This window comes from Guillardia theta, assembly GCF_000315625.1.
Source record: "Guillardia theta CCMP2712 unplaced genomic scaffold GUITHscaffold_2, whole genome shotgun sequence".
NCBI lineage: Eukaryota > Cryptophyceae > Pyrenomonadales > Geminigeraceae > Guillardia > Guillardia theta.
In genome coordinates this window covers 341,792-355,813 of record NW_005434672.1, presented here as the reverse complement: position 1 = coordinate 355,813, position 14,022 = coordinate 341,792, and the positions used below count along the sequence as shown (strand labels likewise).

General features: G+C 53.8%; 5 protein-coding genes across 5 annotated transcripts; 3 read left to right on the top strand and 2 right to left on the bottom strand.

The window, feature by feature from the left end:
- Positions 1-141: 141 nt before the first annotated feature.
- GUITHDRAFT_131802 (hypothetical protein) lies at positions 142-2,299 on the top strand (the record flags this gene model as incomplete). The annotated part of the gene is made up of 7 exons (XM_005841714.1): positions 142-756; positions 834-917; positions 966-1,301; positions 1,406-1,524; positions 1,584-1,842; positions 1,925-1,999; positions 2,177-2,299. 7 exons carry the CDS (start codon positions 142-144, stop codon positions 2,297-2,299), a joined length of 1,611 nt encoding a protein of 536 aa, XP_005841771.1.
- A 228-nt stretch (positions 2,300-2,527) lies between these two features.
- GUITHDRAFT_99441 (hypothetical protein) lies at positions 2,528-3,712 on the bottom strand (the record flags this gene model as incomplete). The annotated part of the gene is made up of 5 exons (XM_005841713.1): positions 2,528-2,731; positions 2,794-2,954; positions 3,007-3,213; positions 3,266-3,489; positions 3,537-3,712. The coding sequence occupies 5 exons, from the start codon at positions 3,710-3,712 to the stop codon at positions 2,528-2,530; spliced, it is 972 nt and encodes a 323-aa protein (XP_005841770.1).
- Positions 3,713-4,882: 1,170 nt separating this feature from the next.
- GUITHDRAFT_131800 (hypothetical protein) lies at positions 4,883-8,161 on the top strand (the record flags this gene model as incomplete). Its single annotated transcript, XM_005841712.1, has 5 exons — positions 4,883-7,426; positions 7,532-7,659; positions 7,723-7,819; positions 7,880-7,974; positions 8,014-8,161. 5 exons carry the CDS (start codon positions 4,883-4,885, stop codon positions 8,159-8,161), a joined length of 3,012 nt encoding a protein of 1,003 aa, XP_005841769.1.
- Positions 8,162-8,266: 105 nt separating this feature from the next.
- GUITHDRAFT_99439 (hypothetical protein) lies at positions 8,267-10,426 on the bottom strand (the record flags this gene model as incomplete). The annotated part of the gene is made up of 1 exon (XM_005841711.1): positions 8,267-10,426. The coding sequence occupies one exon, from the start codon at positions 10,424-10,426 to the stop codon at positions 8,267-8,269; it is 2,160 nt and encodes a 719-aa protein (XP_005841768.1).
- Positions 10,427-12,758: 2,332 nt separating this feature from the next.
- On the top strand, positions 12,759-13,112 carry GUITHDRAFT_59424 (hypothetical protein; the record flags this gene model as incomplete). Its single annotated transcript, XM_005841710.1, has 1 exon — positions 12,759-13,112. A coding segment is annotated over one exon (354 nt), but the record flags the coding sequence as incomplete, so codon positions are not given.
- Positions 13,113-14,022: the final 910 nt, after the last annotated feature.

Here is a 14,022-nt window from a genome sequence, read left to right as displayed (position 1 = left end):
AGGAGCAGGAGCAGGAGCAGGAGCTAGCAGAGTTACACGTACAACAAGCAGGAACAGCGTCTGTTGTGATGAGTGAGGGCATCTGGACTGGACCTGAGTACCGTTGAGAGCATGCTTTCCTAGAGTGCTCGCAAGGGGCCGATGCCCATCAGCGCGTTTCTCTTCACACTTGTATGTAGCATATGGTTGCAACCCGTTACAGGAGGCACCCTGCTGCCTCCTGGTCAACTCCCCGCCCTTACCGAGGAAGGCCGTGGCCTTCGAGCATCGCATGTGCTGGTTGGGACAGTGAGGCGATCAACGTCGACAGCAGTGAGGATCAAGTTTGTCCTCGATGTTTCCAACGTCCAGCCCGATCGAGCCGCCAGCGACTTCAACATCCTCGGAGGGGAAATCGCTTCCAGCTTGACGTTGACCCGTTCTGCAGTTAGCCTTGTCAGCCAGTTCGCAGCGGGAACAACCACATGGCAGATAGCATATGAGGTGAGCACAACAAGAGATGTAGCGGAAAAAGTTTCGTCTCAGATCAAGAAAAGCTTGGACTCTCCCAGCCTCTCTGCGTTCATCCGCTCCAAGGGATGGAGAGTTGGGTTTTATTCATACCCCGCCATGTACGACGAAGCGAACCTGCCCCTGAGGATCACGGCAGACGACAGTCTGACAGCTGCGTTTGTGGCGAAAGTGATCGTCCCCGTCTGTGCCATCACTGCTCTGTTGATCTTCCTGATTCTTTACTTCCATCTCGTCGAGCAGGTGGTAAGAGTTCCAACTCCTCCTGTTTCACCCTTCTGTCTCCTGCTGCGATGTTTGCTTCCTCTGAGCCCCATGGACAGGAAATCTGGCTGGAGGGAAAGTCAGATTCGGCGGAGATCGACCCTGACGAGTTCTTGGGGAAGTTAGAATCGGATCGTAAGCTGGTATCGCTCAGACGGCAGCCAAACCTCCTTGAACTGACTTGCTGGCAGTATCGGGAAGCAGGGAATCACGCGACCCCTTCGTCCAGTGAGCAGGATGCAGAGAAGGATCTGCATGTGAGTTCCAATGGATGGATTGGCCTCGGGCCCATCAAGTTTAGCAAGCAGTCTGCCGACGCCAAGCAAAGAAACTTCGATTTCTTTGAGAGCCCTTCCGAGGAGAACGTCTCCACTGTTGATGGTGAGAGGAAGGAAGATATGGTTGCGTCGGAATCGCCTCAAGAGCAAGAAGAATGCATGATGAAGCCGGGGGTCAGTGTGAAGATCAGCTCTAGCTTCCGGCCTTCTTCAGCTGCTCATGATGTATTCTACGATCTCTCCCATCAGGTTGAGATTCTTGTTTTGTCTTTTTCAGACCCTCCTTTCTCCTTTTGCTCCTCGTCCTCCCTCTCACGCCCTCCCATGATGTTTTGGTCGCCCTCGGGCTGCAGAGCGCGGAGAAGTCAGCTGGAGACGGTGACAGCGAGCTGCTGAATTCAAGGTCGTCCAAGTCCAGCATGCCCCGCGTGCTGGATCACAAAGTAGCCAACTTCGTCATACCATCGCATTCGTGAGTAGCTTGAGTTGAGGCAGGGGAGTCATGTGCTGTGTTCTCAAGTCGCAACTCAGGATGTCCGGGAGGCTGCGATCCGACAACAGCAACTTCAGCAACGTGAGCAACTTCAGCAGCTTCCAGGAGATCTCCGAATCGGATCTCTTCACGGCCTCGCAGTATCCACCATGCCTTCCCAGTCGCATTGAGCTGATCGAAGTTTTCAGCAACATGACGGGGAGGAGGAGGTTGTCTCAACGAAACGTGGAGAGGAACCACAGCAAGAACGAAGAAAAGGATTTTTCTAGACAGCGCATCCTTGACCTTCATAACGAGGTGAAATGGGGGGAGGAGGGGAGAAGGGAGGGGAGGGTGGGGAGGGGAGGACTTGTATGTCATGACGTGGGAGTCTTTCAAGGTCCTTGGGACGGCAGGAAGCCATATGACGGATATGGAGAGACTGCCAGGAGACAAGGGGGCACTGCATTACCAGGTTTACCCTCGCCTTGCTCCTCCTCCTCCTCCTTTCCTCCTCCTCCTCCTCCTCCTCCTCCTCCTCCTCCTCCTCTTCCGCCGTTACCCATTTGTTCCTCGTCCCTGTGCCACTCCTCCTGCACCGATTCCATCGTTCTCCTTCACCATTATCGCCTGCGGTCATGCTGAGCTGCAGGGAGCGGCGTCGCTCACAGGAAGGATGTTCGATTCAACTACTGACAACCTTCCTCCTAACGCTAAACTGAAGCGAGTGGTCAAGAGCTCGTTCCTGCGGGACGAGGACGAGATGTGGGGGTGATGGAGCACGATGTAGCATATTAACGAAGATGTTGTAATATACATTCATCCACCAGGTCTGAAGCCTCAACCAGCGGCTCGTACGCATGCAATCATCTTTTCAGCGATGAATTCCATCCATGTTGACGCACGAGGGGCGTAGGGAGTAAAACGGGTTCAATGCATTTACAACGCCCATTCACATATCATCCATTACACACACACCACCCTCTCTCCTTCCCCCTCTTCCTCAGCTGCTCTGCGTTGTCGACTTCCTGTTCACAGGGATCGGCATCTTTCCCAGCGCCTGCAGCGCTGTAGCAGTCGCCATCATCGAGTCCTGTCCGTTGAGGCTCATCGACCCGAAGAACCGGGAGGAGGCGGCGAAGCCCAGCCATGTCGAAGCGTTGGGATCTCTCTGCTTGTTGCAGTCCTCCATCGTTATCACACATCCCTACACCCCCGTCAGCCCTCTCTCCCTCCAAGCACGCACGGCAGCGCAGGTCTGGAGCTGACCTTAGGAGCATACTGAGGGTGTTTGGGTCGGAACGTGGTCCCAGTCTTGGCCCACTTCTCTCCTCTCTCAAGGATGTAGAAGTTGTGCATCCTGCTGAACGGCCTCTCCACGGCCCCATCCTTGTGCTTCTGCCGGATCTCACGGAGCTGGTTGAACCGTTCTGCAACCGCCACCATCGTCAACCCGACAGCGAGCTCGCAACATCGGGCTACCTTTGAATCGTTCCCCGTCGAGAACTTGATAGCACTTCTGGATGTTGTCCCATCGCAGCACATCATTTTCTTTGACGAGCTTCTGGATCACCTCAGGGAGCGGAAGGTTATGGTTCGTGGTGTCCTCGCCCGCGAATTCGTTCTGCAGCGGATTCTCCTTCTCTGTTTGGGATGTTGGCAGGATAGGAGGATGCTTGCTCGAGCTTCCTGCAAACAAGGGAGTTCAGAGCGAGGATGGCATCGTTCACGACAACAGCACCTTTAAGGCTCTTCGATCGCATCAGCAAGTAGTTGGCTCCCTCCCCCAGGGACTCTGACTCGCTATCGAGTCCATCAGGGGGTTTTCGCCCATGGCTGGAGGGAGAACAGCAGGTCAAGACTCTCCAGCTCAGCTCCTCCAGGTTGTCAAGAGCCTCCACTTGGAATAAGCTGAGAAAACTTCGTCGGAGCGTCAAGCTCTCAGGGATCGAGATCTTACAGCACCTGCATGAAACATTAAGCGGTTGCCCAGCAGGGGAAGTCAAGTCAACTTTGCGGGCTGCTGATGGGTGGCGTGCGCGGCGTCTTCCCACGTTGCTTCAGGAAGGTCGAGGTTGAGCTTCAAGAGCTTCGCTGCCGTGCCTGCTGCTGCATGGATGCAGCTCCTTGTATCAAAATCCGACTCCCCGATCAATGTGCACTCTATCTGCTCCGAGTCGTGGGACATGCATACTTGGAACATGAGGTGAGGCATGTTGCGGTTATCAGGAGCTCGGGAGGAATCTACAGGAGAGGAGGAAGAAAATGATTTCTCATGGGGTTTCGAAACATTCTGAGGGCTCCAACATGCCTGGAAAGCAAAGGTCAAAGAAATTCCAGCAAATCGATCAAACGGGAAGAGTCACAATCGTCCTCCTCCTCATCATCATCTTTCTCTGCAAAGGGCAGGGGTATCATGCTCTTCGTACATCTAGCAGCATTTTATCTAATCAATTGCTCCCTCTCTCACTCTCTTCGTCTGCTCTTCTCCCATTCTCTCTGCACTGTTCAGTCTCCTGCGTCAAATTCCAAGAGCTTGTTGCGACCTGCATTCTTCGATCTGAGTTCCTTTCCTCACTAACTGATCTCCTATGCTTCACCCATCTGTTCTCTCCCTTCTTGTCGTTGTCCTCTCCTCTCCTATCGCGCCATTTCTCTCCTATCGCGCCATTTCTCTCCTATCACGCAATTTTTCTTCTCCTCTTCCCTCGCCTTTCGTCTGCCTGCTCGTCGTTCCCAGGGCCCATTTTCAAAGTTTTTACCCTCATCCCCACTCTTTACAGGCTTAACAAACCAAGCTGCAAACCGTGGCAAGCCCGCCCTGGTGCCCGAAGGACCGGGCCCGGCCCAGGCCACATCATGATGATCATCGGCCGTGTCCGGCGCACAGTGACTCCGGGGGCGCATGATCCTGCCGCCGCGGGGCAAACGGACTGTGGCGACGGCGGACACCCGGCGGCAGTGGGCCGGTCGGAGGTTCAAGTGAGACTGTCCGGCGAATGGAAGTTGTTGTGAGTTGAAGTTACCGACCGTGCCGGGCCCTTGAGACATCTTGGTGAGAGCCTCAAATTTGCTCTTCGATATTTGTCAAAATGTGACTTTAATTTTGAAATTTTGATGTAGAATACTTGGTTCCATCTTATCATTCGTTCCTATCAGTAGCCCAACTGCGCGGGAAGATGGCACAGGAGGGCTTCAAGGGATCGAGAGATGCTGCCGCCGCCGCGTGAGACGATGGCAGGGGAGGAGCTGAGAGGAACTTGAGAGAGAAGAATCGACCATGGCTCCTGCGAGGATGAAGTTGCCAGGAGTTTCCGTGTGAACCAACAAGGACAGGTCAGAATTTGACATTTGAGAGATGAATTCGGACGTGAAGATTTCGGCGTTGAGAGAAGAGCACTCCAAGATTCTGAGTGAGATGCAGAGCTTGGCAAGAAAGATTCAGCACAAGATAGAACAGGAAGATGAGGGACACACACAGGGCAGAAGAGATCAGCTATTGTTGCCAGTGCCAGATAAGACTGTCGGAGACTTGTCGCCAGGTCACCATCGAGACTTCTCCATCAATTTGTCGCAAATCAACGGAGCATGCTCTGAAAACTCTCCTGCATCACTGAGGGACAGCATGAATGTCAACATGGATACCTTGAAGAGGACCATGAAGATCAAAGTTGAAAGCATCCTCAACTCGATCGATGGCTCCATTCCGAGCTACAACACGATGGATGCATGCGGAGACGGTCGACCGGCATCGTCCAGGGGCTGGAAAGTCGAAAACTTGGTGTGCGATTGTACTCAGGCGTCTAAGGAAGCAGCTGGGAGACGCGGAGATCGGTTTCACAGCTCTGTGTACAAACACAACTTTGCGGAGCTGCGATTGAGGGTTGCATCTTTGGAGCGAGACCTGGAGATCTCTCGCCAAGACTCAAACTTTCAGGCGCAGGAATTGATAGATTGCGAAACAAGGTTGCAGGAAGCGAATGCTGTCATTGCACGGCAGCAAAAGGAGCTGAGCTCGTTGAGAAGGGGATCCGAGGGCCTGAGAATGATATATGAGAAGGCAAACAGTGATCTGCAGCAGTGCAAGAAGGACGTTCAAACACACTCATTGAAAGCCATGTCCCTAGAGAGCGACTTGAATGCTTTAGCTATCAGATTCAACTGCCTCCATGACGAGAAGATGGAGTTACAGAACTCCTATTTCTTGTGCAGGGAAGAGCTGAAACAGTTGAAGGAGCAGAGAGAAAACGTTTTGAGGGCAGTCAGCCATCATCAAAGCGATTCATACACATCGCCGACACAGGATAGATACCATCAATCGAATCTATTGGAGGGAGACCATGCTTATTCGAATGTTGGAATCCTCAACTTTCCGTCAGACGATGAGTTGAGCGATAGACAGCTGAGCTTGCTAGAGACAGTACGTGCCCGCCCCAAAGAATCCATGAGTCAAGACGAAAGGAAATTCGATGAAATCAGGCACGATGCATTGATTGAGGATTGCAGAACAAAAGATGCCGAAATAGAGCAACTGAAATTCCGTCTCTCTCAACTCGCTTCGGAACATTCTAGTTTGAGAGAGCATCTGATTGGTGACGTGAAAAGCGTGTCAATCGATTCTACGGACGTCAGTAACGAATTGGCTTGTTTGAGACTCGAGTGGTCCTCGCAGCTTGACAGATTGGATGCAGAGGTCCTTGGTTTGAGGAAAGAGTCACAAGCCTTGAGGAGCGAGGCAGCTTCACTGAGCGACAAGAACCAGGTGCTGCAGACTCAACTGAATGACTGCAAAGATATGCTGGATGAAAACTGTTCTGAGCTGACCGAACTCCGGCAGAAAGATCTTCACAGTGCCATGAAACTGACCTTCCTCAACGCTGAGCTCGACGCCTGCAAACATCAGCTGGATGTTCACCGAGGGGAGGTCCAACACCTCCAAGAGGAGCTGGTGAAAGCACAGCAGCTGCACACGGATAAAGCAAAAGAAGTCTATGACCTGAGGGTGGAGAAGGAATCTCTGACTCAGCAAGTGTATGACCTGAGGGGGAGTCTGCTTGACACGAGCAAATCTTTGGAGAAATCGCAGAGTGAAATTCAGTCCCAGGCTGAGGAAAAGAAAGTTGCTGAAGGAAGACTGAATGAGGTTCAAGCTGAATGTTTAACAGCACGCGCTGAAAGACAAATATTGGATGAGAAGTACCAAGCAGTCTGTCGAGAACTTAAGATGTTGCAAGACGCTCAAAGCGAAAACAGATTGCACATACAAACGATTGAACTGCTCCATGCCCGATTGGAAGCACAGAATGCGCAGAATCAGAAGGTGGATGAGGCAGTGGGCAGAGTTTGCGATGTGGAGGGTGAGATAGAACGACTACTCAACTTGTATCAGGAGAAGAGAGGGCGAGAGTTCATGCAAGAGAGGAGCTACTGGGTGACCCAAGACAACATCCTATCACAAATTGATGGAGTAGTCAAGAATTTGTGCCATTTGCATGACATAATGGCTGGAGCGATCTCAAATTCAATGCTTTCACAGGAGACGAAAGCTGCTGACTATCAATCGACGCTGCACCTGTGCCTGACCGAGTTCAGACACTTGACGCAAGAGATAGAAAAGTTAAGATTCCAAGTCCGGAAGGATGAAGCAGCAAGATTGGAACTGGAAAAAAACAAGATCTCCCTGTCGAAGGAGCTCAGGAATAGTGAGCATCAAGTCTCGAAGTTGGAGGAGACGATGGCGGATATGGCGACGAGGCATCGAGTTGTTGAGGAGAAACTCTCATACCTCCTCTCATCAACACAAGTCAAAGGCGAATACGATGCTGCAATCGACAGCAAGATCAGCGAATACGACAGCTGTCTAGATAAGATCTTGACGCAGCTGGACCAACTGCACAGCCAGGTGACTTCTGCAATTCTCACTTCCCCCCCCTTTCCCCCCTGTCTGTCTGTCTGTCTGTCTGTCTGTCTGTCTGTCTGCCCACCACATATCCTGACTTTGTAACAGGTCGCGTCTTCACGGGAGTTGAATGAGGCGGCCCGGTCCTCCCCCACTCATCGAGAAGGACAGAGAAAAATCGTCGATGAGATGGTACAAGGTGTTCGAGCACACGTGAAGGAATTCCTCTCGAACGGGTGGGAACCCCTCCTTCATACCCTCCCCGAACCCCTCCTGCCTCCTTTGACTACTTCATGCAGGATCTTGGACAATCAGTTTCATCAGATGGAGCAGAAGTTGTCAGAGATGCTGTCGAAGATCAACAACGACGACGAGCGGACTGTCGACATGGACCAGGTAGGATCAGTCTCCCCCGATACTTGATGTGAGAGCGAGGTGTGAGACTTTCCTTTCAAGGGAGACGGCAACATGCAAGAAATGCAATCGAAGATACAATCCTTAGAGGCACGGGTCCAACAAAACCTGATGGAACGCTCTGTCGTCGAGAGGAGGTACCCGGATCCTTCCTTAGCGTGTCTGACGCGCTTCAGGCTCGAGGAGGAGAAGGAGAAGGCGTACCAGCTGAAGCAGCAGGTCACCTCGTACAAGTGGGAGCTCGTGGAGGCGGTCAGGAGAGCGGAGATGGCGGAGAGGGAGATGCGGACGCAGGCAGAGAAGACAGCCAACAGCAGCTGTTGATGGCTCGTCGGCTGCCCCCCGTCACCGACAGCAGGCAGCACAACTCACTGCAGGCCCTGATTGAAAGATGCCTTCTACTGCCAGAACTGTCGGCAGCTCCTCAAGTCAGTCTGCCCGTCTGTAGAGTGTGGAGCCTGCCGCCAGTCCCCTGAACTTCTCCGCCTCCTCCCTCCTCCTCCCTCGCCTTGCCGACGAGGTCAGCACGCAGCCTTCCCATGCGCTGAACGCCTTGATGAGCCGCTCGAGCCGCACTGAGAGGGGAGGGAGAGGATCAGCCCTTGGTGTTAGCAGCACGTGCTTGCTGATTGTCGTCCACCTCCTCGTGATCTCCTTCGCCCACTGACGTGCTCGTCGCCACCACCGCAAGTGAGTGCGCAAGAGGACGAGACCGCTCCTCTCGATGAGGAGGAGCCTGCGGTATTTCCTGCGCGAGAACTTGCCATCAGCAGTAGCGAGCATGGCAGCATTGGGAGGTTGGCTGACGAGACTGATTGTCCAGGGCAAACTCGCATCCTCCTCTTGTTTCTTCTCCTCAACCCTCTTCCTCTCCAGAGCCTTAACTGTGATGGAATCAGCGCGGAAGTCAGTAGAAGCAGGAGATTTGATCAGCGTCTTGCCCTCCTGCTCTTCTTGTTTGTGCCTCTCTCTTCGCACTTCCGTCTCCTCCATCTCAGAGGCTGTGAGTTCCTGCCCACTCATTTGACGGCTGCCTGACTGTCTATCAGATTCCTTCAAGGAATCTCCTGGAGCAGCGACGGGGATGCGAGGAGCTGAAGGCTTCTTGTGCAGAGGCTGTCTGAGGGGGTCGCACTTGGACAGGAGCTTGTTTGTGAACGAGGAACAGCTCCAGGCATGCAGAACCTGCCGCAGCCTCCATCGGTTAAAGACGGTCTGCAGAGCAAGGAAAGACATCCGGTGCGGGAGGACTGTCCCCACGTAATACGCGCTGAGAGCATGGAAGTGGCTCTTCATGACGGTCGTCATAACCACCCTCGCCATGGCTGAATGTACGTTTCCTCTGTGACTTCGATGTATCTGGAGATCCTGCACATAATCCTTCCAGGCAGCGAGGTACTCCATCCTCACGCTCCTTTTGTGCTCATCGGCGACAGGACAGGCGCGGAGGAAGAACAGCCGAGTCCTCCTCATCCTCCTCCTCAGCATCCCCTCCGAGCTCGGAGCGTGCAGCCATAGGCTGCTGGTCATACTCACCCACAACTTGATGGAGGAAGGGGAGTAGTGGGCCTTGTGGCAAGACTGGTAGACGCTGCTAGTGAATGCAAACGGCGACGAACTGTGATAGTGCTGGAGCAGGCTCTTCATGCTCTTGATCCGGGGGACCGGAGACTGCAACAGGGACAGGAGGGAACGACGAGCAGCGCTGAGGGACAGGTGCCGGACGAAGCCGGTAAAGCAGTCTCTCCTCGTCCGCTCCGATCGCAGTACCCCGTCCCTCTCTCCCTCCAGCAAAGCCCTCATCGCCGCCCAGTGACCCCTCGCAGACCCGTCGAACCTGTTGCTCCTTCTCGCCTGCTCTCGGATCGACTCCTGGATGCTGCGCAGCCACGCCTGCTGCTGGTAACCGAACGACTCTGAAGCTTCCCTCTCCTCATGCTCCCTCACTCCCCTGCACTCCTGCCTGATGTCGTAGTCCGCTTCCCTCTGTTCCACTTCGGATTCTGTGCTGCTGCACTGCCGTTTCATTGGCACCTCGTCGACTTTGACAGCCAACACACTGTGCTCAACCCTCCCGGTTAGAGGAGCGAAGGGACTCGGAAGCAGTTTGGGAGCAGATGGCGAGCAGTACAGCTGGGGAAGAGCAAGGCAAGGGTCTCCGTCCTGCTCCTTCCTTGAGGTCTCATCGCCAGTGATCCTAGTCCGATCCCCAGGCAGCCGCGGCTTCAACTGAGAGCACACGACCTCCTTGGAGCAAACTCGCATCATCTGAGCGCTGCCATGGTCTGACTTGAGGAGTGCAGGAGGAGAGCAAGGGACGATGGCCTGCTGCACGGTACTGGATCGTGGCAGAGCGTCGACAGGTCTGCAGCTGTCTCCCGCGTCCATGCCTTGCTCGACCTTGCTCTCTTGGTTGAAACCCCGCAGAAGGTTGCCTATCTGTTTGAGATGATGTTGTAGCGCCCCCTTCCTTGGGGATCTTTTGGTGCCTTCGTTGAGCTCCTGGCTCTCCAAGAGGCTACACAGCATCTGCTCCTGCAATCTGACCTCTTCCTGCAGGTCAAAGACCACAGCAACGGTATGCTCCATCTTCAGTTGGACAGAGTTCACGCAGGAATCCATCAAAGCTGTACTCATGCTATCACACCGGCATCGTACCGAAGCTGCCACCAGTACAGTACTAGTTGGGCCTCTCAGTCACCTGAGCTCGGAGGCTTCCCTGCCCTGCCGCCTTGGCCATACTGGTCGGATAGTACAGTTGTCGAAGCCATGCTGCCGACTTGCCGCCCTACTGTCAACAGAGGTCACCTGAAGCCGTTCAACCATGGATCGTGTATGATACGGTCGGATGCATGGTTGAAACTGTAGATTGACAGGATAACGGAAATGAAACGAAATTCAGAGGAAAATAAAACTATTTTTAAATTACAACTATTTAATACATACAACATATATTATATTTATTACAAGGTACAGATTTAAAAAAATCTTGTTGAATAGACCAGCCTGGGGTGTGCAACATCACCGGTACCCCTCTATAAATAGGGGTACCTATGGAATCTTGTTGTTTGAGAGAGGTCCTTTCTATAGCTAACTTTCAAAATTAGAGGGTAGGGAGGGAAAAAGGCAGGGTACATAGAACAATTGTTTGATTTGTCATGGTAGGGGTACTGTTTTCAGGGGGTGGGGGTAGGACAGAAGGGGGGCGTGTGAAAATGGTTGCTTTTGGCCTCCGGAGGGGATGGGAGATGGGGAGGGGAGGGGAAGAGGAGGGAGGGAAGGGAAGCAGGAGGAGAAGGGAGACAGAAAGTAACCAGTTGACGAGGATTACCTATGGGATGAAAGGGAGGTACATAAGAGGATTTTCAGACCAGGAGGGAGAAAGAGAAATGAGGAGGCGTAGAAGAATAGAAGGATTGACCCGCGCAAGGCATGGCCACAAAGGGGATTGAAAGTGCCTAGGATGCTTTGATGTGAGATGCAACGTCGATGGAGATGCATATCTAGATCGATGAATGCAAGGGAGAATATCTGAACCACAGCAGTTGGGTTGAAGAATGCTTCTATCAGGGTGAAGTTGGCCCGTGGAACTTCCTGCGAGAAGATGAATATGCTGAGTGCAGGGATGTGTCTCTGACTTATGTTGCAGATGGCAAAAGAAACTATGCCATCTTCCAGGACAAAATTTTCACGCCTTGTTCCTATCTTCTTTCTCCTGTCATGCAGCATATCAGTTGTTACTGCCTTCGGACCGCCGACCTCACTCTCGATCGGATTCTCCGCAAACAGCAACATCTACCAGCAGGAGAGCAGCTTGAAGTGCTCGAGAGCTCACATCCGTTACAACAAGGTCTCTCCTGTTCTTCTTCCATCCAGCGGTTGAACCAAGGCAGGTCTGCATGCAAACCAAGAGCGAGGAGGAGACGACGACTCGGGATCTCGTTCAGGTGAGGAGGACTTTCTCTTATTGTCTGAAGCATCTTACTGTTATGGACACCCAGGATGACTCAAGGCTGCTGGGGTCTCGCCGCCTTGCCGCTCTCAAGGAGGTGTCTCCTTTCACTCCTGTATGTGCCGGGGGCTGAGGGCTTGTCCAGGTGATCACCAAGGGGTTGGAGCATGAGGAGAAGCACGACAAGCTGCTGGGATCTTCTCGTTTGGCAGTCGCGAAAGACATCGTCCTCAAGACTCCAGCAGACAGGTGAGATGGTTCCATCCTCCTAGCTGCTACCTTGTACCGACGGCGTTCCGCCCCCCCTTCTCTTCTGCTTCGAATTCTCAGGATGATTCTTGCTCTCTCTCCAGAAACCGTTTCCTGGGATCGACGAGGCTGCGTCAAACTCGGCAGATTCTGTTTGAGAAGGCGGCGGAAGTCCGCAAGTCAAGCTCCCCAAAGATGCTGGGGTCGCGACGACTAGGCAAGGCGAGAGAGATTCTTATGATGGGCATCAAGGAAATCAGATCCATGAGGAAAGACAAGAAACCCATGAGCATCGTTGCTCCTCCGCAGGTGCAAGAACGTCGGACGGAGGAAGTTCCGGAGGAGAGCAGCCGTGCTCCTGCCACCGACAAGTCCGTCCACTTTGTAGGTCAAGAAGCGACTGAGGAGAACAAACGAGACATCCAGAAAATCCGCCAGTGGATCTCGGAGGTAGTTGTGCTACCTGACCCCCTTACCTCCCTTCTGACTTGCTTGCAGCTCACTGAGGTGGAGAGGGAGGCCATGAGCGATTGGATCTTCACCCGCCAGGATGTCGAGATCTTCCGCTACCTGTTGGGCTTCAGGAGCGCCAAGAACGCGTTCGAGAAGATGAAGGCAACGGCGAGGTGGAGGAAGGCAGAGAACATCGACACCATCTTGAGCGAGGACTTCAGCCACCTCTTCGAGCCGGGCAAGGAAGAGATGCTCTACCTGCCCCCCGATAGCAACGGTCGCCCCATCCTCCTCTACCGCTCCGCCCTCCACACTCCAGGCAGGGTCGACCCTGTCCTCTTCTGCCGCTACATCACGCAGCAGACGGAGAAGGCGATCTTGCAGTACAAGCTGGGGACAGAGGTGGAGTCCTGCGTGCTTGTTGATCGGATAGGGAGCGGACTGAAGAATCAGGACCCTGCGCTGCTGCGGGAGCTCGTCCCCATCATCCTTAACCACTACCCCTACCAGGTGGGGAAGGTATACATTGCCCCGATCTCCCCGACTTTCAACGTCATCTGGGGGATCCTGAAGCTCCTGCTCGACGAGTCTGCCAAGAAGAGGTTCGTGCTCTGCGACGGGGACTACACCTCCACCCTCCTCAAGGACATCCCGTCCGAGCTGCTCCCGAGCACGCTAGGAGGGGAACTTGACGTGGAGGACTGGCTGAAGAACAGGAGGGACCTAGTCAAGGCTGACGTTGAGCTGGCGATCCTGGAGAAGCAGCTGGACTCGTCAATATCGAAGGAGAGCATCTCGTGGGCGAACAAGCCGGCCAAGGAGGAGGAGATTATGGGCATCGCAGCCATCCGCGTGTACATCGCTGAGCTCTCGGAGGAGGACAAGGTGACTCTCGGCCCCTGGATCGCAGGCATCGAGAATAACGACATCCTAAGGTCTTGCTCTCTGACTCTCCCTCTCCTGCTCACCGCTCGTGCCCCCCAGGTTCCTCCGTGCGCACCCTTCGGTGGACGCGGCATGGGCGGCGATCAAGAGGACGTCCAAGTGGCGCAAGGAGGAGAAGATCGACAGCATCTTGGAGGAGGATCTCAGCTACGTGATGGCTGAAGGGAAGGAGGAGTTCTTCTACACAGGTGTGGACAAGGCAGGGCGGCCGATCCTCGTCTACAGGGCTGCAAGCCACGTGCCAGGGAAGATTAACGAAAAGCTCTACTGCCGCTACGTCGTGCAGAGGGTGCGTGCACCCTCTCTCACCTCCTTGTCCTCCCCTCTCCTCCCCTCTTCCGCTCTCCTCTACCCTCCTTCCTCTCCACCTCTCCTAAAACCTTCCTTTTTCGATCTGTTCCTCTCCTGTTCCTCTTCTCTTCCTGTCGTTTCTCCTCCCCTCCTCTCCTCTCATCCTGTTCTTCCTCCCCCTTCTTTCCCTGATGGTATCACAGGTGGAGCAAGGGAGAAAGAAGTACGGGCTGGGGAAGAACGTGCAGGCATGCGTTGTCGTAGACAGAATAGGGAGCGGACTGAAGAACCAAGA